Below are 24,358 nucleotides of genomic sequence, written 5' to 3'. Positions count from 1 at the left end.
GCCGCCATTAAGTTTTTGATAGCTTGTAAAAGCCTTTTTTTTGGAGTTGGAAACTAGTTTGCTTCTCATGTAAAGCTCTGTGATAGGCCGGGATACTGTGTGTCTTTTTGGTGCTCTGTGTGTGTGTGTTTGCAAGTGCACTGATTGCAGGCTGTAAGAGCTGGGCTGGGGACCTGCTGTGGTCAATGGCTTCATAGCAAGCAGCCATTCATTTTGTCATGGGGACTGGCCGTTACCTACACTGGGTCCCATAGAAGTGGAAGGAGCTTACGAGGGTAGCAGTGGATGGGGGAGGGGGCAGTATGTTGAGTTGGTAAACTTGAGCAGGGGTTTGGATAAGTCTATCGAGTAAGAACACTGAGAATCCGGTATCCAGAGAGCGTGTCTGAACTGGAGAGCGGTGCAGAGAAGGCTAGGAAGAAGGCCGAGTCGGTGCTTTGGGGGAGCATTTACCTCCTCTCTGGTGCAGGGCTCAGGGGTGCCAGCCTTGTCCTCAAGGGCCAGGGCAGACAGGTGTCTAAAGGGAGGTGAGATCTCAGAGACAAGTTGTCAGGCCACTGTTAGTTATACTGAATAATCAGATGTGGAAAGCTAGTCTGTGGCTTGATCCAGTGGGGTGTTGGCCACAGAGGCCCCAGTTAGGTAGAGTTACAGAGCCAAATACAGTGTGTCCATAAAGTCATGGTGCAACTTTTGACCGGTCACAGGAAAGCAACAAAAGACAATAGAAATGTGAAATCTGCACCAAATAAAAGGAAAACTCTCCCAGTTTCATACCTATTCAATGCAGTTCGATGTGGGCTCATGCACAGATTTTTTAGGGCTCCTTAGGTAGCTATCCCATATAGCCTCTACAGACTCGTCACTGACTGATGGCCTACCAGAACGGGGTTTCTCCACCAAACTGCCGGTTTCCTTCAACGGCTTATCCCACCCAGTAATGTTATTCCTATGTGGTGGCGCTTCATTATAAACGCGCCGATATTCATATTGCACTTTGGTCACGGATTCGAATTTAGCGAGCCACAGAACACACTGAACTTTCCTCTGTACCGTCCACATCTCGACTGGCATGGCCATGGGCTGCTCCGCTGTATACACGGTGTTACGTCATCATCTGCGCATGCGCACATGCTGCCACATCATCCTACAGAAACTGGGAGGGTTTTCCTTTTATTTGGTGCAGATTTCACATTTCTATCGTCTTTTGTTGCTTTCCTGTGATCGGTCAAAAGTGCACCATGACTTTACGGACACACTGTACTTCAGATCCCTAGGATTGTCATTTGATTACTGTCCTCTTCATTTGAGTCTGAAAGGGCTCTATTTCTCACTGGTCTGGGGTTGCTAGCAAGGCCACTGACAAAGAATCAGTTGAACTGATGGCAGCTCCTTGTGGTGGAGCTGCCATCAGTTCAATTCACTTCCTCAATTCACTTCAGCCAGTGGTGCTTGGACGTCTTTTATGTGGTAATTAGAATAGTATTTCCTGGGCTCTCAGACTACTCAGTAAATGTTGGTTGAGTAGATGAATGAACTGACTTCCAGTCGTTTCTGATTAGAACATGATAGTTGAACCAATATAACTTGAAACCTAATATTTCATGGTGAAATTAATGTCAACTAGAAGTCTTTTCCTAGAAACCAGTCTCATGGAAAAATATCAAAATTTATTCTGAGAATAAAAGAGAGCACACTAGTACAGAAAAACAAATATTTAGTAGAAAGATGCCATAAATTTCCCTGTAGAAGAATTTCCTGCATGATTAGTTCTGCATTGATTAGTTCGCACATCTTAGAATCTTGGTTTATTTAAGATACCTTTTTGCCAGATCAGTCTTCCTTTAGCAAGTAGTGATATTCGTCATTACTCCTGGGCTCTTCCAGCTGTATTCAAGTAAGGATCATCTGCCTTGACGATTTTTGTTATCTATTAGCTGTGCATGAATGCGTCAGAAAATGTTTGAAGGGTAAATCCTGGGGTAGATTAGTTTCCATGGGGATGTCAGTCTGTTTGATGTTTGCAATCTCTTGAGTTCTAAATAAAAATATCAGTTTGGATTGTCACCCTGAGATGCCCCCCTACCCTGCCCTATGAGGAGACTTGGAAAAGCAATAGTTTCAAACTTACATTAAGTAAGGGTTCACATTAAGATAGTAACTCTTGATTCTAAGATTGTCTGTTTTAGTGTTCAATAAATATTGGTTTTTCTGTAAAAACGAGAAGTTTGGGATTCTGTTACTTTTCCTTGTGACCATTTTGATTAGTGTCTCACTAAAAGTATTTTTTGGGGAATAATTAGGATTTAAAGTATAAGATAATTTGAAAGTAAAGAAAACAGCCTGGCCTGTGGTGGCACAGTGGATAGATCATTGACCTGAAACGCTGAGGTCACCGGTTCAAAACCCTGGGCTTGCTGGGTCAAGGCCCATACTACAAGCAACCAATGAACTACTAAAGTGAAGCAACTATACGTCTCTCTCCACCCCCCTTTTTTTCTCTGTGAAATCATAAATAAAATCTTTTAAAAAACCCCAGATAAACATGTTTTTATTTATTCTGCAGTAAAAATGCAGAAAGAAATTCTTTTCTCATTTTTATCATACTTAAGACATTTATTGTAAATCTTTTCTCAATTACTTATGCTTTGTAAAATTCAAATTTTTTTCATTATAGTGCTTCTAGTTTTAAGTTGTAAATGCTAGGGTAAACTTTTTGCTTCCTTTGAAGTATTTCAGTTTCTAAGAATTATTGAGAAGTACATCTATCTCTTGATTCATCCTTTGGGTTAGTAAATTGCCGAAGTATCTAAGTTCATGATGCTGAACAGAACATGTTGGAATATTGTGTTTGTTTTTTAACATGGTGTACCACAGAAGCAGTGTCCAACAGGAAGAGCCCTGAGCTGGAAGTTGGGAATTCTAGGGTTGTATCCATCTGAGCGTATGGTTATTCTCTTACAGAGAATTAAACTGTAGCCCTCTGGGCTATATATGTGTTCCAGTGGACACAAATCTATACGTTAACCTCTGACCCAACCCAATTATAAAATAACAGTCAAATAGAAAATCAAGCCCAGAACTGCACTGAAAGACACCCAGTAATTTTTCATATGATTGGGATCAAAACTTGCATTTTACAGTGTTATATTTTTACTTAACTTGGAAAAATGTTTATAATGTTATTAAAACTTGGTAAAAATAGCTTTTAATTACTATGTAACAGTTGTTTATATTACATAAGTGTACTGAAATTAGCTTATTTTATAATTTTGTTTAACTTGATTCTTTAGTGTAATGACTTTTTGCCAGAAAATTAGGAATTGGTTGCATTTGATTTTTAAATTACTTGTACAAAACTATGTGGTACGTTAACCATGCGTGTTATTTGCAATTTTCAAAATAAATTTTTTTAAAATTTCTTCTTATAGACTATTTCAAAATTTCAAATTTAGTGTTTTTTTTAAAATGAGATAATAAAGATTTTGATGCCATTAAGCACACATTTGGGTTTCTATTTTTAAAATGAATTCAAAGTTTAGTATATACATTTTCATGAAACTAAAAAAAGCAAAACAGAATAAGTTATTATAAAACAATGCAGACTTTTAATCAGGTGCTTAAAAAGATTACCTTTGGGAGCCTCTATGAAATACTGTTTTAAAAAATTCAGGATACCAACTGTCTAATTGTAGATTTGTGTGTGAACAGTTGTGTTTTGCTGGAGGTACTGTTGAATGCTTTAGAAGGAAGGAGAACACAGGCTCTGTTCTCTTAAAGCCCCTGAAGACTTTTCCTGTTCCTGTCTTTGAACACCCATTAAGCCTCCCCTCCCCAGTGCCCCTGCTTCCTGGCATATGACTCTCCCTTTGCTTGTTTCACTGAGTCTCTGCAGTGTCTGTGTTAAGCATAACTGAGGTACGTGAAGGCAGATGGGTCAGGAGACAGGTGTACTTTATCAGAGTAAATATACACTCATTTTGGGAGCAGTTTGACTAGAAGCCTGAACTGGCCTATTAATATTGATGGCGTTTCTACATAGTGCCTCTGGTATTGTACTGCATGGCTCATTAATCACAGAAGTCATGTACCCTCTAGCAGTTAAGGCGGGTTTTCTTTTCTATAGCAAGTGGTAGGCTTTATTGTATTTTTTCTGTTGTCAGCTAAATCCTTGAAATTGAGGAACTTTCAAGAAATAATTTTGCTTATTCTTTCACATATCCAAAATTGTATAAACTGCAGGCATGAGGAAGATAAACTGTTAAATATTGCTAATCATATCATTTATTAGGAAATTTGCTAACTGCTATTAGTTTAAATAACTACTTTTAAATGAATGAGCTGCTTATGTAATTTCAATGTGCCATTCGGACACCTTAAACCAAAGCTAACACTGACCTATATTGCTCGCAATCTGCAGAATGCTTTTATTTGCACACTGCCATGTGTTTCTTACAGCTGCCTTTGAGGGTGAATAGTAGTATGATTTTCTATTTTAGAAATGCAGAAACATACTTTTTTTTTTTAAATGAGAGGAGGGGAGATAGACAAACTCCCACTTGCGCCCTGACCAGGGTCCGTCCGGCAGTCTCCCTTTGGGGCCAGTGCTTGAATCAGCCGAGCTATCCTCAGCACCTGGGGCCAACACTCGAAGCAGTCGAGCCACTGGGTGTGAGAGAAGAAGAGGGAGAGAAGGGGGCGAGGGAGAGGCAGAGAAGCGGATGGTTACTTCTCACGTGTGCCCTGACTGATGATCAAACCTGGGATGTCCACATGCCAGGCTGACGCTCTATCCACTGGGCAATCCGGCAAGTAATTGTAAGGCAGCCTATATCTATATAAAGTGCTTTGCAGATGGGGAAGACCCCTGACTTTCCCATGAATTGAGAGATGGGAATAATGCCTGTGGCAGGACAAATTAATTGCTCATTCAAACCAGCAAAGTAAATGGAAGCAGTTTATTAAATGGTAGGTCCAGGATGTGAGAGAAATGATGGATATTGGAAACTGAGAAGTTAATTGCAGTTTTAAAAAATATTCAAAGTGGTACAGCAAGTAGGACTGACTTATATTTAGGCATAACAGAATACATGGGTCATTTATTTATTGAAAATATGCTTATTGAGTCCATACTTACGTCCTTGATAAATATATATTTCTTGAATGAATGAATGAATGAGTACACAAATAGATTTAATGACCTAGAGTGATGTACTAAACCAAAATCATGGAATAATTTAGATTCATTTCAAAATCATCTAATGAGCTTTTGACATGGAGGTTTCTGACAGTTGACAGCTCCCTACCTTCCATTTCATGAACTGATGGCTCCTCTCATCCCAGTGTCGCTGTGGGGGCTGCTCTCTGGTGCAGTCATCCTTAGAGACTGGGAGCCGTGTCCCTGTGGATTTTCTATATATTGTGGCATTTTATAAAATCCACGTGGAAAAGGTGGGTTTTATAAAATGCCACAATATATAGAAATTGGTTTATTTCTTATTACATAATTGGAGCAGTCTAGTGTCTGAAAGGTTGTTAGGCTTCAAGTCTTAGTAGCTATTGATGTCAATTCAGTTGTTGTAGTTTTAAGTTAGTATACTTTCCTATTCCCTTTTGGTGAATACTTCTGTTTGTTTACCTGTTCTCTTGAAACTGTATCTGTTTCCAGGGAAATAATAGTGGCTTTTAAGAGGAAAGTTAAATGTGACAGTGAATGCTGAAATCTGGGTTTGACCTAGGTGGTAAATGCTCTTAAAAGTTTAAAAGATATATGTATTGTCCAAACAACATTTTAACTACAGCAGTGGGAATTATGGAAATCACTGATAACGGCTAGCACCTTAGTAAATCTTCTTTTATTTGTTGTTGTTGGCCCTGACCACCTGTGCAGATACTTTTCTCCTTCCCATACCGTACTCTTTGGAGGGAAGTTGCTCTGTGCAGCCCACACCTAAGTATCAATAGTAGGGAGTCATGCTCCCTTACCGTCAGGGCAAGAGTACTACACAAACTTCGTGGATACATGGGAGATTGGTCTTCCTCATCAATTGATTCAGTCTTATATATCAGTGTGGAGTCCTCGATATTTATTTTTTACTTTGGGTTATAATCTGATGCTACTTTGTTTTTTTTCCCAAAGTATTTTGACTTAGGCCATGGGGAGCCCTTTCTCCTGACCCCTCTGCCCCTGTGATATACCGCCATCGGTGGGGTTTGTTTTTCTTTTTTTGAGTACTTCCTTACCTTCAGACCCTACAAGATACTCCACGTTTATCTGGCATATTTCCTGCCCCAGTCCTGCAATTAGCCATTTCTCCAAAGAGAAATGGTTCCTTTTTCTTTTTCTGCTTTTTATTACAGAATGGAGAAACTAAGACGTGGGTGCTTCTGGGCTTGTGACTACTGGGGTGTCATTTCTTTTAGGTCTTGTCATTTGACAGAACAAATTAATAAATTAGTGTACTCTAACCCTTGCATGAACATATCTCTGAGAGATGTGTACCTATAAATGTTTCTGTGTGCAATCCTCTGTGTCTGTATTAAGCTCAACATGAGTTCTTCCTCGTGGCTCCAGTTCTCATTCACTGTCTCATGGGTCGTTCTAGCCTCTTCCCCTCTCCTATCTCTATGGCACACACGAGCAGAAACCTGGCTTCTACCACCCTCCATCCATTGACTTCCTTGTTCAAGAACAGCATAGATGTGTATGAGGATCTGAACTGTTAGTGCTCTCGTGGACCACCTTGATCGGGTGACAGCGCTGCTGCAGTGCCGATTTCCTGTTGCCTTCATCCTGTAGACCCCAGAGGCTGCAGAGTCAGCGCCTTTCCCCTCCCCAGCCTCTTCCAGTAAGGTTGTTCCGCACAATTTCTCTCATTTTTCCTTTGTGGGATCCCTTAACCTCCTAAATGATTTTCTTTTAATTTGCATGCATTCACGTTTGCTCCTTGTCTTGCAAAAGTTCTGAGAGTTTGGATCAATGCGTTGTGTCCTGTATCCGCTACTCCAGTATTTCACAGACTGGTTTCACCTGAAAAGGACCTGGTGCTTCATGTACCTGTCTGTTGGTCAAATAAGTTTGTAAATATGATATATAGGTTTGCTCACTAATCATTTGCATTGGGAGTGGGGGACAGGCTGTAAGTAGGCAGGGTCCTTATACCCTAAGGCTTAGTTTTAAGACTAAGCCTTTCTCACCCTAAGTGACTTTATATCAGAGATGTCCTTGTTTGTATATTGGATTAAAGGTTTTGATTTCTACACTATAAAATGGGGCAGACCGGGAGCTTGCTCTCTCTCAGTTCCTGAGATTAGCATTAGGAGGAGAACAGAGAAAGGCCACGTGGAGGAGAGGAGAAGCAGCCAAGATGACAGAGTGCTGAGGGATAAGCCAGTTTGTGCTGAGAGAAGGAGATGGGGAACAGAGGTAAATAAGGCTGGTGAGGTAGAAACCTTTGATTCTAGGAAACTTGGATAAGTCAGTGGCTTTTGGGGCCCTGAATGGAAAGGGAAGTGTTTTCCTACTGTGTGTATTTCTTGCCCACTGGTGCAAGCTAGGATTAAAGCTAATGGCCCACCAGTTCTTGGCTCCGTTGTTTCATTACTATCTGTCCGAATCAAATGCGAACCTGCATGGGCCAGGCGGCTGTGATGGTGGCTGTGGACACTGTCTTTACACTGTCCGAGCTCTGATCCCCCTCTTCTGTTTACTCTCTAGTTCTGTCTCTTACAGAGTGTAACTGGAATCATACAGGACATAGTGTTTTCAGGCTGGCTTCTTTCACTTAGCAGTGTGCATTTACAGTCCCTCCAGTCTGTGAATGTGCATGTTTCGTGGAGGTGGCTCGGTAGTGTATTTTTGTTGATGAATAATATTCCATTGTATAGATGTGTCAGTTTGTTTATCTTCATTGGAAAAATGTCTTTGTTTGCTTTCAGTTTTTGTCAATTATGAATAAGACTTAAAAACATTTGCATGCAGGCCTTTGGGTTTTCATGTGACCTGGTTTTCTGACTAATTGGATAACCACTTAGGTGCTGAGTGCTGCTTTGTATGGTAAGGCTGTCTTTGGCTTTGTGTGGAACTCGCAAACTCCTCCAGATGTGGCTGCCGATTTACGTCCCACCATCAGCAAATGTGAGTTCCTGCTGCCCCGCACCCAAGTCAGCACCCGATACTCCGGTCTCGGGTCTCAGCTATTCTGATAGCTGTGTAGTCACTTCTCATTGTTTCTTTCATCTCAAGTGATACCGGGCATCTTTTCACGTTCTCATTTGCCAGCTCTACCTATTATTTCGTGAGGGGTCTGCTCAGATATTTTGCCCGTTTTTTAATTGGGGGTTTTGGGGTTTTTTTGCTTACTGTTGAATTTTAAAAGTCTTTTATTTTTGAATACCAGTACTTTATCAGGTATGTGTTCTACAAGATTTTTTCCAGGCAGTGGCTTGATTTTTTATTCTCTTAACAGTGTGTTTCACAGAGCAGAAGTTTCTAATGAAGTCCTGCTTATCTATTATTTCCTTCATGAATTATGCTTTTAGTGTTGTATCTAGAAACTTATCACCAAACCCAAAGTCACTTAATTTTCTGCTTTGCTGTCATGTAGAAATTTTTCATTTTTCATCTAGGTCTGTGATCTAGTGTAAGATGTTTTTGTTTTTTTTTGGTTTTGTTTTTTATTTTGGCAAGATGTAAGATCTTTGCCTAGTTTTTGCCTTTTTGCATTTGTATGTCCAACTGGTATCACACTGTTTGTTTTAAAGACTGTCTTTTCTCTGTTGAATCGTCTTTGCTCCTTTGTCAGAGGTCAGTGGACTGTGTTTATGTGGCTCTGTTTCTAGGCTTCCCTGTTCTGTTCCATTGTTGTATTTGTTCCTTCCTCAGTATCATGTCCTGACTCTTGTGGTTAATAGTAAATGTGGATGTAGGGTAGTGTCGGTCAGTCCTTTTCATTCTCCGTCTTTTCTCACACACCATTCCTTTCCCAGCGTTTATGTGGAACAGAATTTAATGTTTGCTTATTTTGTAAAACTTATATTGCCTACTGGAAGCTTTTAAAACAAGTTGAAAAAATCTTCAGTTGATTTGTCTTTCATTTTTTTCTTTGGTCAGTGTTTGTTTTTTTGTGTGTGAGAGAGACAGAGAGAGGGATAGACAGACAGGAATGGAGAGATGAGAAGCATCAGTCCTTTGTTGCGACACCTTAGTTGTTCATTGACTGCTTTCTCATATGTGCCTTGACTGGGGAGCTCCAGCAGAGCAAGTGACCCCTTGCTCAACCCAACGACCTTGGGTTCAAGCCTGTGACCTTGGACTTAAGCTGGTGAGCCTTGCTCAAACCAGATGAGCCCGTGCTCAAGCCGGCCCTTGGGGTTTCGAACCTGGATCCTCTGCATCCCTGACACGCTATCCACTGCACTATGGCCTGTTCAGGTGGTATTTCCACTATTAAAAAGTTTTACAGGGTTGACTGCAAAAGGTGACGGGAACAAAAAGGAAATTTTAGGTCTTGCTAACCTGAGTAAGCTATAAAATAAAAGTATGATAAAGTCATTATTGAGGCCTTTACTGTAAGGAGAAAGATGGCGAAGCACTGATGGTGCCGTGTCTGCTCTCTCATAGCCAGAGACGCCCCCCGGAGGGCCAGATTGTGGCTACGGCTCCTTCCACCAGCAGTACTGGCTGGACGGCAAGATCATCGCCGTGGGGGTCATTGACATCCTTCCGCACTGTGTGTCGTCCGTGTACTTGTACTATGATCCGGATTACTCGTTCCTGTCCTTGGGTGTCTACTCTGCACTACGGTAAGATTGCTTTGGACAGTTGTAATGGGTCATGTAGAACCATGATTCCTCCATTGATTATATTCCATTGTGTAACAGTAGAGACCCTCTTGTGATAGTGCATAACACCTTGTTGCTACAGTAGTCTCATACATTGGCATTTAGGAATACCACTTAGAACGGAGACTAGTTTCCTATGGTCATCCCCTAGCCCCCTGGTCGGCAAACTGCGACCCACGAGCCACATGCGGCTCTTTGGCTCCTTGAATGTGGCTCTTCCACAAAATACCACGTGCAGTGCTACCTCGATAAGGAATGTACCTACGTGTATAGTTTAAGTTTAAAAAATTTGGCTCTCAAAAGAAATTTCAATCGTTGTACTGTTGATATTTGGCTCTGTTGACTCATGAGTTTGCTGACCACTGCCCTAGCCTTTTAAGGCGTCCGTCCATCTGATCTAGTCTATGAGAAGTCATTGTATTTGTGGGATGCTTTTGTTGTGTAGATTACGTGTTGTCAGAACCACTTAGTAGTGTTCCTTAAATGGTATATTTGTTTTTTTCTTGTTATCACTATTGAATATATAGTTTCATAAAAGTTAAATGAATCTGGCATAAATGAATTAAAGCAGTGTGTGTTTGTTGGAAGAAGTACGCAGTTATATAGAGTTTAGGAATGAGGGGTCTCTGACTCTGCTTGACTTTATGACATTCATCAAACAGTGATTCCCCTTTAATGTCCGTGGCTGCAAATATGTGCAACACAGCACAAATACTTTGAAGGTCATTATCCGAGCAGTAAAGAGGTGGGGATCTATCTGTTCCTGTTTCTGTGCTGGCTCGTGCATAAGTGCAGTAAAGAAAGGGGGCGGGGAATCGAGGAGTCTTTCTGTTTGGGAGCTCAGGTCTCTCTTCTCCCTCTGTCATTGTGTCATTCTTTCCTCTACTTTTTCCAGTCCCTCTGGCTGATAGTCACGTTTTTACAGCATGGTAAAAAATACTTTGAGATGCCTGGTCTGTGGTGGCGCAGTGGATAAAGCGTTGACTTGGAACGCTGAGGTTGCCAGTTCGAAACCCTGGGCTTGCCTGGTCAAGGCACATACGAGAGGCAACTACTACAAGTTGATGCCCCCCCCCTTTCTCTCTCTCTCTCTCTCTCTCTCTCTCTCTCTCTCTCTCTCTTTCTCTTTCTCCCCCCCCCCCAACCTCTATCACACACACAAAAAGGAAAATAATACTTTGGAATTATTATTTTTGACAGAAACAGATTCAGAGAGAGGGACAGATAGATACAGACAGGAAGGGAGAGAGATGAAAAGCATAAGTTCTTTATTGCAGCTCCTTAGTTGTTCGTTGATTGCTTGTTCATTGATTGCTTTCTCATACGTGTCTTGACCAGGGGGCTACAGCAGAGTGAGTGACCCCTTGCTTAAGCCAGTGACTTTGGGCTTCAAGCCAGTGACCATAGGGTCATGTCTTTGACCCTGTGCTCAAGCTGGTGAGCCCACACTCAAGCCAGCTGGGGTTTTGAACCTGGGCCCTCCATGTCCAAGTCTGATGCTCTATCCACTGCATCACCGCCTGGTCAGACTCAAATTATTTTAATTATTGTGTATATGCCTTTTATTTCTTGGATTATAAAAGTAGAAGAGTTGACATTTTTTGTTAATCACCATATGATATTTTTAAAAAATTGGTCAATAATTGATTTTTTTGTGTGTGTTTTAGGGGACCATGATTTAAAGAAGTTCTCCATCTTGGTGTTTTCAACCCAAACCTGTCTCTTAACACCAAGTTAAAGCACATTCATAATTATATAGTGTCTACAACTGATCTCTGTAATGATCTTTTACTTTTCTTATATATGTAATTACATTTTTATAGATAAACCAAAAGGTATTCATGATATCACTGAAATTGGAAATGATCAATTGAAGCAATCACATTTTGTAATTTTAGAAGTATATTCTATTTATTTCAGGAAAAGATACCCTTCTTTGTACCAAATTCAGTTAATATTTTAAAATTATTGCCTTTTTTTTTTGTTTTTTCTGTCTCTTTACAGTTGTAGCTATGGATTTGTCTGAACTTCGCAGATACATATTAAGGATGATATTTTTCCTACACAATAAATCCCATCTTGTATGTGAAATATTATTTCATGTCTCCATAATTATGAGACTTAGACATCCCACCTCATTTGAGATAATAGTTCATTCACAGCAAAATGAGACCGAGTTCTTTTTGTTTGGTACAGCTCTTGCTAGTTCTCGGGCTGGAGAGCGCAGGGTACAGAGGAACTGAGCATGGAGAGTGGGGAGGTGGCCGCCTCACGGAGCCACGCCCCTGCCGGTCAGCGCGCTGAACCAGCCACTGCTGAGTGTATGGAAGAGGAAGGAGAGCCAGGTGGCGTTTCAGAGCTAGAGTGGGGAGGGAGGTTCCTAGTTGCCAGTTTCGTTACTGATTTCAGGGTAGTTCCGTGGGCTCTCTTACGATATGTCGTTTTCCCTAATTTCTTCAGTTTCTTGAGCAGTTATTTAATAAATACAGAGTTCTATGTTTTAATCTATAATTAATAGACACTTTTATGTATCTAGTCTGCAGATTTTAAAAAATGTTTGAATTGGAGAGCATGAGCATGGCATTTATTTTCATTTTCTTTTTGAAAGACGAGTTTTAGAAATATAATTAATTTAACAGATATTTACCTGAGTTGGGTTTTTTTTCTTCAATTGAATATATTGGGGTGACATTGATTGACAAAATTGTGCAGGTTTCCAGTGCACAGTTCGCAGCATGGCTATTGTGTGTGTGCTCCCCTGGCCCAGCCAAGTCTTCGTCCATCACCATTTGTCCCCTCTATACCCTGTCCACTCCCTACCTGAGTGCTCTTCATGTGCTCTAACACTGTGCATAGACGTGAGTATGCCAGGCAAGGTTTCCAGCTCTGTCAAAACAGACAGTAAATTAGAAGACCGAGAATGTGATTTTCAGTGCCCTGTTGTGCTGTGACGAAAATAAACTGATGGTAGGCACGAGGCCATTTTTATATCGAGTGGTCAGGAGAGACCTCTCTGAGCAGCTGGCATTTAAGGATCCAAGAAAGAAGAGAAGGGAGCAGCTATGTAAAAATCCGGGGGTAGAAGTCCAGGTAAAGGGGAAGCAAATCCAAATGCTCTGAGGTGGTTAGAGTAAAGAGAAGGAATGTCTCATGGGCTAGATATTGGGTGAATATAGAAGGTGTTATACAAGGAGGGCAGAGAGGCAGGTGGCATTGGTGAGCAGGGAGCAGGTGAAGCGTGACGGCAGGGAGGTTGGATTTTGTATAAGTGACATCAACCCCATGTGAGGTTGAAGCATTTGGCACGCTCACCTGATCTGCTCAGTGAATAATAACAAGAAACCATATTAAATAGATCTCTTTAATTTCATGCTATTTGAATTTTAGATTAACTACTATCTATGCCCAGGAAGTATTAAAAGCTGAACTTAGGTGTATTTGATCAAAATAACTTAGATGGTTTTTTTGGTGCTTTTTAATAAAAATCATCTTACAGTATTTTCAAAATAGGATTTTCTTTCAACACTTGGATTTTTTTTTTGATAGCTTAGTATCAAATTTTATCAAATATTTGTCATCAAATTATATAGTACTTTGAATATTGGAACAGAATTTAATGGTATCTTCATCTGTATTCCTCTTTTGGCAGAGAAATTGCTTTCATTAGGCAACTTCATGAGAAAACGCCTCAACTCAGCTATTATTACATGGGTTTCTACATTCATTCCTGTCCCAAGATGAAATACAAGGTAAAGTTGATTTCACACACGTGTCTGTTGTGGCTTCCAATTATGAAAATTAGTGCTTTTATACTTTCTCATCATAATAGTTTAACTCGCTTGTACATTTCTAATGTAAATCATGAGTTATTTTTAAATGTGTTAAACTTTCCATAGAATCTAGCTTCTTCATTGCCTTGAATAGTGCCTGTCTGACAGGCACTTAATATTTGTTTAACACAGGCAATAATTGAACACATAGAAATCCTAGCTGTTCTGGTAAATTGACATGTTTTTTTCAAATGGATCCTGAGGAAAATTCACTGAAAAGTCAGGAAATTGGGGGAAAGTATTATAATTCTATCACAAGAATTAAAGCTGAATAATCATCATAGAAAAGTTACTGGTTTGAAGGAGTACATCATTCTAAACAAGGGGTAGTCAACCTTTTCATACCTGCCACCCACTTTTGTATCTCTATTCGTAGTACAATTTTCTAGCTGCCCACCAGTTCCACAGTAAAGGTGATTTATAAAGTAGGGAAGTAACTTTACTTTATAATTTTTTTTTTTTTTTGTATTTTTCTGAAGCTGGAAACGGGGAGAGACAGTCAGACAGACTCCCACATGCGCCCGACCGGGATCCACCCTGCACGCCCACCAGGGGGCGATGCTCTGCCCACTAGGGGGCGATGCTCTGCCCCTCTGGGGCGTCGCTCTGCCGCAACCAGAGCCACTCTAGCGCCTGGAGCAGAGGCCAAGGAGCCATCCCCAGAGCCCGGGCCATCTTTGCTCCAATGGAGCCTCGGCTGTGGGAGGGGAAGAGAGAGACAGAGAGGAAGGAGGGGGTGGGGGTGGAGAAGCAAATGGGCACTTCTCCTATGTGCCCTGGCCGGGAATCGAACCCTGGTCCCCCGCACGCCAGGCCGACGCTCTACCGCTGAGCCAACCGGCCAGGGCATAAATCTGTCTTTTTATTTATACTTTGGTTGCTCTGCTACTGCCCACCATGAAAGCTGGGACACCCACTAGTGGGCGATAGGGACCAGGTTGACTACCACTGGCTCTAAACCAAGAGGAAGTTGACATTTTTAGGAAAAGGACAGGAGTGTGGAGTCACAATCTAATCAGCTGGTCTTGTTTGTTACTATAGTCATGTTATGGTTGTTTTGTGGCCCTGTCTGCTATTAACAATGTAAAAATAATATTACCCAGTTTATGTACAAAGTACAGTATATGAGTGGTGTTCCAATAAATAAGTTTTGGAAGCAAAATAAGTTTTTAAGTTGTTAATTTCAGTTTGCCATTTCCTGTAGTTCTACTAACATGTTAAGAGATCCAAATGTTAGATTATTGGAAATAGTATGTAGTAATTTTGCTGGCATTTTACAGTGTTTTAATATTCTTTATAGGCTAATTCTTGATAACACTACTAAAGTTAATTTTTCTTAACTAGTTTTTTTTCTTTTCCAAGTGAGAGGAGGGGAGATAGACAGACTCCCACATGCGCCCCAACTGGGATCTACCTGGCCACCACCGTATGGGGCTGATCCTCTGCCCATCTGGGGCCATGCTCTCTCAATCAAGATATTTTTAGCCCCTGAGGCGGAGGCCGCATGGAGCCATCCTCAGCATCTGTGGCCAATGCACTCGAACCAATCGAGCCATGGCTGCAGTAGGAGAAAAAAGAGAGAGAGAGATGGGAAAAGGGGAGGGGAGGAGAAGCAGATGGTCGTTTCTCCTGTGCCCTGACTGGGAATCACACCCAGGACGGCCACATGCATGGGTCAACGCTCTACCACTGTGCCAACCTGCCAGGGCCTTATTAACTAATTTTTAAGATAGCTGTATTAATGAGAATTTGAAGAATATTGGAAGTATTTTGGCCCTGGCGGGTTGGCTCAGTGGTAGAGTGTCGGCCTGGTGTGCGGAAGTCCCGGGTTCGATTCCCGGCCAGGGCACACAGGAGAAGCGCCCATCTGCTTCTCCACCCCTCCCCCTCTCCTTCCTCTCTGTCTCTCTCTTCCCCTCCCGCAGCCGAGGCTCTATTGGAGCAAAGATGGCCCGGGAGCTGGGGATGGCTTTTTGGCCTCTGCCCCAGGCGCTAGAGTGGCTCTGGTCGCAACAGAGTGACACCCCGGAGGGGCAGAGCATCGCCCCCTGGTGGGCAGAGCGTCGCCCCCTGGTGGGTGTGCCGGGTGGATCCCGGTCGGGCGAATGCGGGAGTCTGTCTGACTATTTCTCCCCGTTTCTAGCTTCAGAAAAATACAAAAAAAAAAAAAAAGAATATTGGAAATATTTTGAGAATAACTTAGAATTTCAGAATTTCTCATTTCTTACTTTCAAGTCACCAAATTTAATCTCTGTTGAGTAATGAGCCTATAATTAATAAATAAATAAGAATAAACTTTTGCATACTCACGGCTATAAATCTTTTGCCAATCCCTGTACATACTTTTTAAATTGAACCTTTGTTTTAAATATATTTCATGTATTTTCTAAGCCATATTTAAAAACTAATATTTTATGTTTTCAAAATGTTTAATACTTGCAGGCAAAGCTTAGTTTATATTCTTTACTTTGACCCTTTTCAACACATTTCAAAGATGCTTGATTCCCTTTGAAAGTGAAAATTGGAGTATATAGAAATGGTGTTAGGTATAATTTTTAAAACTCTCTTCTCCACGTTGTCTCAGAGTGCTGCTGTGGGCCCGTCTGTGACCTGACGGAGGTGCTTTGACTGAATTCTTTACCCAGGCCTGTCTGTGGCCAGAGTAAACCATGATTGCCGGCAGTCAGCTCTGGTACTGTGACATGGCCAGACATCAGATAGCCGAAACAGCAGAACGGGCTCAGAAGTGTCAGAAAAGAAACAAAAGGCTCATTCATCTGTGATTAATCACTCTTAAACTCAGTGCCTCAGCTTGATTGTGGTCTGCCAGCATCCTGGATTCTGCAGGCATTTGCCTAAAAGAAGGTGGCTGGCCTTACTTTTATAAAAGCCCTTACAAAAAAATTGGAGTTTATAAAGCTACATCTGCAAAATCATGTGCTACTGAAATCCCCCAGCTCCCAAGCTTTTCAGTTTTCTGAGCAGGCAAATTAGCAAATGTTATTTCACTGCAGTCTCACAGCCCAAGGTGATGCATGTGGGGACACGTGGTAGTGACTCTGCTGCTGCTGGTCTGAAAGGAATACCGGTGATCTCATCTGTCACCCACAGCCCAGGACAGAACACCACAGCACATATTTTTCCTGATGTGAAAATCCAATGTGTTAGATGTAGTAGAAAAAATGACCACAGCATAATTTTAGTGAGGGATTTTGGATGCCTCCTACTGGCAGTGGGAGGTAAAAAAAAAAAACTTATATGCTCATCACAAATTCTTGTTTTTAAAATTGTCACATGTTAAATTTTGCCACATCAGAGTTAAAAGTAGTTCCTAACAGGTCTTGTGTTCTAAAGTCTCATTCCAGATGAGAAAATTGAAAGTTCCATGTGGTTATTTGCCCAGAGTTTGCATCAGCTCACATTTTATTTTTCACAACATGAATGAGCGTATGAAGAATTGAAATACAGCCTGACCAGGCGGTGGCTCAGTGGATAGAGCGTCAGACTGGGATGCGGAAGACCCAGGTTCGAGACCCCGAGGTTGCCAGTTTGAGCACGGGCTCATCTGGCTTGAGCAAAAAAAAGCTCACCAGCTTGGATGCAAGGTCGCTGGCTCGAGCAAGGGGTTATTCGGTCTGCTGAAGGCACATGTGAGAGGGCAATCAATGAACAACTAAGGTGTCGCAATGTGCAACGAAAAAGTAATGATTGATGCTTCTCATCTCTCTGTTCCTGTCTCTCTGTCCCTGTCTATCCCTCTCTCTGTCTCTGTAAAAAAAAAAAAAAAAGAATTGAAATACATATAACTGGCTCTGTTTATCAGATTTATGAGGTTTAGATAGCTTTTTATTCTAGAGAATCCTGAAATACTTGCCTATTAATTAAAAGTGAATGTTAGGCCCTGGCCGGTTGGCTCAGTGGTAGAGCGTCGGCCTGGCGTGCGGAAGTCCCGGGTTCAATTCCCGGCCAGGGCACACAGGAGAGGCGCCCATCTGCTTCTCCACCCCTCTCCCTCTCCTTCCTCTCTGTCTCTCTCTTCCCCTCCCGCAGCTGAAGCTCCATTGGAGCAAAAGATGGCCCAGGCGCTGGAGATGGCTCCTTGGCCTCTGCCCCAGGCGCTAGAGTGGCTCTGGTCCCAACAGAGCGATGCCCTGGATGGGCAGAGCATCGCCCCCTGGTGGGCATGCGGGAGTCTGACTGCCTCCCCGTTTCCAGCTTCAGAAAAAAAAAAAAAGACCAAAAAAAAAAAAAAAAGTGAATGTTATTTGGGAACTAAAAGCACTTAATCAGTTTCTTATTTTTTCATCCTTCTCAACTCTTTTCCCACGATAAAGTAGAGAGCTTGGAGTAGTACATAATTGCTAACCTTTGGGAAACTTTGATCATCATTGGAGCTTTTGAAAAAGACTAGTGTTGAGCTCTGCCCTGACCTAATGAAGACAGGGTCCGCCTCTCTCTTCCTTAGCCCCATCCTCGGACTGCCGGGCACTATTTTATGTGCTCTTGAACCTCCCTTTCTGCATGCTGTCTCTCACATCTAAAAGGTCACTCACCTCTTTCTGCTCGTGCGACTTGTGGCTTCCTTTCCAGACCGAGCTCGTGCACCAGTTCTTCAGTGAAGCCATCCTCTGTCTCTCCCCACTTCAGCACCCCGCCCCCCGCCCTGCGTGCTGAGGCTGGAGGTCGCCAGGTTTCCGTGAGCTCTCGTTTTTTCTCAGTGCTTTACCTTAGCTCGCCTTGCGCGCTGTGTGTAGGTGTGTGATCGGTCGGTGTTCATGGAGGGTTGGCTCTGTGTGAAGGAACATCGTGCCAGAAGCCAAGGCAAGAGGAACATGGCCACACATGGCCCCCTGCTTGAGCAGACTGTGTCTTACCTGTCACTGCCCCAGTGCTGAGAAAATTAACTGACAACAAAGAATTCTCTGGCTCAAAATGTCAGTGAGTTTGGGAAACCCTGTTCAAAGGGTTACTCCTTGCCATTGAAGTCTGTAGGGCTTCCCAGTTGCCGAGTTACTGTGGTAATATGACTACTGCTGTCAAAAAGGAACTGTCAGGAAGATTAATCTTGGGTTCACCATAACAATGTTGAAGTAAAGATTCCCGTATGACACACTAGAGAGGAGTTTCTTATGTCTAATTCATGACCCTGCGCAGCCATAAACTCATTGAAGACCCCAGGACTGTCTTAAATTTTCTTGGGGAGGCTTATGTGTAGCCTTTGTGTCGACTTAAAGGTAATTTAGTGTTTTGTACAATGGGAGCTATCTAGCAAATCTTGAGGCCTCTGAGAGGAGCAGCCACAGCGAGTAAGGTTAAAATGTCTAGAATCTGATGCATACTTTTTCTAGTTCTAATGTGCATGGTAGGGTCTGTCTGTAGTATTTATAAGTCATTTTGTTTTCCCCGCTTTGTAGAAATAAAAAGAAACTGTACCACTTTATAATAACCAGGTGAATTGATTTACTCTTATCCAGCAACTAAATTCAGTTCATCTTTTATAGTTATACAGGCTCAGTTTTGGCTTCTGAAATTGTAAGATGGGAAGTGATACTCATTTTCAGCTTTGCTGGGACCGAGGGGCTTGGCCCATCCTGTGCTTGTGGTGGGAACCAAGCTGTCTGAGGATGCACATGTGCATGTGTGTTCAGCTGTTGTTCTCACTACTATTCTAAGTGGGCGCTGATGCTAGAGTGCAGCCGGTTCCCCTCCCCTCACCCGGACTCTGATCTCCTTTCCATCTTGTATCTGTACACATTCCGCTTCTTATGCCTTCCTCTGTGGTAATAAGGTGCTCTCAGCACTCGGAGCCTGCTGTTGAAGTCCGTGGCGTTAGCTAAAGGGAAGTCACCGAGGAGCATAACCCTCGTGGATGTGCAGTGGTTGCTGAAACGACAAGGCCAAGAAGTGGAGGGAGCCCAGAGTCTGCTGCTGGGGGTGTCTTCTCGTCGTCACCCCCCCTTCCATCCGGTGCGCACCACCGCAGAATTGTCTGGGCTGGTGACTGCGTGGGAGGATTGTCTGCTGGACAGTCTGCAAGGTCTCACACAGCTCCATTCAGCCCAGCCCTTTACTTGTCTTAGTGGGTCTCTTCTCCAGATTCCTTACCCTCTGCCTGAGACACGCCTTTGCTTGACAGGGTGCCACGTTCATTCTCTCCGCCCGTTCATTTCTCTCCATTCTTGTCGGTTTCAGTACACGATTCCAGTAGTGTGTCTGACCCCGCTTTACCATCCTTTTCTGATGTGCCTTCAGACATTCTTCAGTCATGTATGTGTGTGTATGTATCACTTCCGATTTCAGCTCTGACCAGTGGTGACTTGCTTATCCACCCGGCCTCCTCTGCTGGGTTTGTCCTGGACAGAGAAGTCCATTGCACGCAGATGTCTGCCTTGCCCGTGGCCCTTTTCTGAAGGGAGCTGCTGTTCCTGTGGCCTCTGCCAGAGGAAATGCAGACTTCCTGTGTAGGTCACCATGCTAAGTACCATGTGACCCTACCACCTTAATCACTATTAATTGGACTAAATATGGGTGCCTGCCCTAGAGTAGGTCAATCTAGGATAAATTAATATCATAAAGTTCAGCATTCAAACTGTGCACTGACTAGTGGGTGACTGAAGCAATCAGATTCTCAGGGAAGTTTAGACTGAGACTACAGGGAGAATCAGTAGTTAGAAGGGGCAGTCATAGAGCCACCAGAAGATGGTAACAAAAGCTCTGAGTTAGATTAGGGCTCGATAAATGGGTCCATAAAGTTTGAATTGTAACCAGTTTTATACAGAGGCACATTGGTCCTGAGGGTATCATCTATGGATGTCCTTGATCTGGATTTCAAAGGGGTCTGAGTCCAAAGATATTAAGATGGGAGAGTGGTGAGATGGAGTGTAACAAAGGGCACTTCCTTTTAGGAAGTATAAACCAGTTAATTTTCTATTTTACTTTTTCTGTTTCTCTGAAAATTCTACACTATAAGTTCACGTACCTTGACTGCCTGTGCTCTTCATGAACTGATCAAGTGTTAGCTCAGCTCCCTGTTCCTACAGTGCTTTGGATTCACTTGCGTACTGATACATTTTACAGTACCTTTTCTAAGTCATAGTGCTGATCTGGGGGGGGGGGCTGCTTTGATTTCAAGTGGAAGTACTAAGAGGTTACTTTTGTTCTGTCAGGACTTCCCCTCCTTAGTCTGCAAGTTCTCTAGAAGATCATAAGGAAAATTGACTAACTCGGTGATGTCAGGCCCTTGTGTACTAAGGGAAATAAAAGTTCTCTTTTTAACTTTATTTCCCATAAGAGAACAGTGTGGCAGGAAAAATGAGGAGTACCTCAAACAATATGAAAATAGATAACTGTCTTTTGCTATTTTTGTTCATTTTTTTCCTTCCTTAGCTTATTTCCTTTTCATCCATCAGTGTGACACTCTCTCTGTTCTGACAATTCCCGTTTTTCTTTAACTCTTCTGTGGGGTCCTCTACTCTTCCACTTTGGCCCCGCCCCTGGGACATCACACCCCGGAAGTGTGGGGGATCAGCACTGTGTCCTGTTAGTGGTGGGGCCCTGCCTTGCTGCTCCCTGCCTGGTGCCTTGAATTTGTTCCTTTTGTGTTCTGTTCATCTGGGGATGCCTGTGGCAGTCTCAATGCTCAAAACAGGGAGACAATACCTTGTTAGCATGCATGTCTATTTTTATCTGTTTTTATGCCAGTACTTGTTATTGCAGTGTTGTGATTTAATTCAGTATCAGGTGAACTGATGAATGATGTTTTTAAAAATAGTTATTTGCTTTAAACTTAATTTGAATACTTGGATAGGTTAAAGATGAATCACAAATATGGAGCTGCCAAGTTAGTTGTAAATCAGATACCTAAAAATTTTGGGGGAAATAAAAACCTGGAGAGATTCTACACTTTCCTAAGTATCTAAATTCTCACTGTATTTTTAAAACCAAGTCACAGAAAGTTGCAATGATGGATCCTCAGAGAAAAAGGCTTTGTCCTGAGTCAGAGACTGGCTGGTGAATGTGCAGTTCTGTGTTCTGACTTAGAGTTTAAGGCATGTGCGTTTGTATGCTGTTCCTCTGTGTACTCCGAAATGGACAGTGCCTGTTAATTCAGCGGCAGTCCTGGTCACTTGGGATGAGGCAGCTTTTGCTTTAAATTATTCTATAATTTTACAGTTGAAGATCCTCAAGCAAATTGTGATTAAATTGTTCTAACAAATAAATATTGCCACATACATTGCTCACTAAAATTAGGGGATATTTTATCACTTCATACTCATTTTGAAATATCCCCTAATTTTTGTGAGCAGTGTAGCTGACAAGCCTTTCATCTTGGCACACTAGTAGGGTGTAACAGCAGTTGGAAATGTCTTTGTGCGCCTGTGCTTCCATAGTTGCCATGAAGTGTTTGTCAAGTCAAAGCCATGTCAAGGTCCCCCTCTTCCATCTTCCTAGAGCCTGAGTCTTGCTGTTGCGCCCCAACCTGTGTTGATGTGTCTGCGACTTGGGTCAGATCCTGCTGTCACTGTCTGTTTACCTGGGCTGCTTTTAGTTTTCTGGAACCGTCTCAGTTCTTGCTCACGTGTTCTCTGTGGTTTCCATATCTGACCATTCATAGTCTAGACTCCCTGCCGCAAATCAGATCCTCGTCTGACAACAGCTTTAAAAAAATTAGTCTTTTACATGTTTAATTTTGGATACATTATGGGAATGTTATCTCTTTCATACATCCTTAAATTCACAATAATTGGAAGGGATTTTTGTTTTTTTAAAGAAACCTTTTAATTGAGGCATACTATAAATACAGAAGAGTGCACAGCCCACTCAAGATAAACATGCCCGTGGATCCTCGTTGTCTCCTGGAAATTGAGATTTCTCTCCCTGGCAGTCATTCTGGAAGGGGCCATATAGTAAATATTTAGGTTGACAGGCCAGATGGCCTGCTGCTGTGGCCAAAGCAGCCAGGGAAGGTATGTAAACAGATGGGTGTGGCTGCACTCCAGTAAGCGCTTACTTATGGACACGGACATTTGAATATTGTATAGTTTTTGCATGTCACAAAGTATTCGTCTTTTATTTTCAACCCTTGAAAACTAGAAAAACCATTCTTAGGTTGCAGGCGGTACATAAGCGAGCAGCATACCAGATTGGGCTCATGACCATGGATTGTTGACCCCCTGCTAATCCAGCCTATGTGTGTCCAAATTAACATGATGATCATCTAGCACAGGGGTCCCCAAACTACGGCCCGCATGTGGCCCCCTGAAGCCATTTATCCGGCCCCCACCGCACTTCCAGAAGGGGCACCTCTTTCATTGGTGGTCAGTACTGGAGTACTGTATGTGGCAGCGCCGCAAGCGCGGCATCACTCATGTACAATACTACTTCCGGTGATGCGGGACGCATGTGTCATGGCTCCGGAAGCACATCATATCACTTGTTATATGTGACAGATATGGAACCGGACATTGACCATCTCATTAGCCAAAAGCAGGTCCATAGTTCCCATTGAAATACTGGTCAGTTTGTTGATTTAAATTTACTTGTTCTTTTTTTTTTTTTTTTTTTTTGTATTTTTCTGAAGTTGGAAACGGGAAGGCAGTCAGACAGACTCCCGCATGCACCCGACCGGGATCCACCTGGCACGCCCACCAGGGGTCGATGCTCTGCCCATCTGGGGCGTCACTCTGTTGCAACCAGAGCCATTCTAGCGCCTGAGGCAGAGACCACAGAGCCATCCCCAGCGCCCGGGCCATCTTTGCTCCAATGGAGCCTTGGCTGCGGGAGGGGAAGAGAGAGACAGAGAGGAAGGAGAGGGGGAGGAGTGGAGAAGCAAATGGGCGCTTCTCCTGTGTGCCCTGGCCGGGAATCGAACCTGGGACTCCTGCACGCCAGGCCGACGCTCTACCTCTGAGCCAATCGGCCAGGGCCAATTTACTTGTTCTTTATTTAAATATTGTATTTGTTCCCGTTTTGTTTTTTTACTTTAAAATAAGATATGTGAAGTGTGCATAGGGATTTGTTCATTTTTTTTTTTATACTCCAGCCCTCCAATGGTCTGAGGGACAGTGAACTGGCCCCCCTGTGTAAAAAGTTTGGGGACCCCTGATCTAGCATATTATAGCCATTCCCTTATAAACACAAAACCCAAATATCATAGCAATTTGCTTTGTGAAGCTCAATGATAAAATTGTCATGGTGTCTCTAGAATACATCTTACCAACTTGGGATACAAACTTTAAAGTGGATTCTTACCTACATAAACTTATATTACTGAGGTCATAAACCATGAGTGATTCCATAGTGGTTTAGAGACTAAATATACTGCTCACAAAAATTAAGGGATATTTCAGAATGAATATGAAGTGATAAAATATTCTCTAATTTTTGAGAGCAGTGTATAATGATGATTGTTTGATTACCATTATTTACTTTTTCATTTTTTTTATTTAACTTTCCAGGTTTTTAACAGTTAAATTTTTCTGAGTTTAAAATATTATGTATTTTATCAATCATGAATTAACACTGCTGTGAGTGCTTTATAGTATTATTAAAAAAAACACATTTATTGTCACTCACGTGATGGTACCTTGGGAAAAGCAAATACAGGCAAGGGCAAAAAGTAGGTTTATAATTGTGAGTATGCAAAACACATTTTATTTTTGTATTGTTATTTATTATTGTATTCT

At 42.3% G+C, this 24,358-nt stretch overlaps 1 protein-coding gene across 4 annotated transcripts in view; it reads left to right on the top strand.

Annotated features, from left to right (window-relative positions):
* Positions 1-24,358, top strand: part of ATE1 (arginyltransferase 1) — a 139,531-nt gene that overhangs the window by 49,101 nt on the left and 66,072 nt on the right. For all 4 annotated transcript variants that reach the window (XM_066240502.1, XM_066240501.1, XM_066240500.1 and 1 more), the window contains exons 9-10: positions 9,623-9,804; positions 13,493-13,592. In XM_066240502.1, the coding sequence (XP_066096599.1) occupies positions 9,623-9,804; positions 13,493-13,592 (282 nt within the window). The remainder of the gene's footprint in view (positions 1-9,622; positions 9,805-13,492; positions 13,593-24,358) is intronic.

The sequence above is a fragment of the Saccopteryx bilineata genome, chromosome 7, assembly GCF_036850765.1.
Source record: "Saccopteryx bilineata isolate mSacBil1 chromosome 7, mSacBil1_pri_phased_curated, whole genome shotgun sequence".
NCBI lineage: Eukaryota > Metazoa > Chordata > Mammalia > Chiroptera > Emballonuridae > Saccopteryx > Saccopteryx bilineata.
This window is presented reverse-complemented; position numbering and strand designations above follow the sequence as displayed.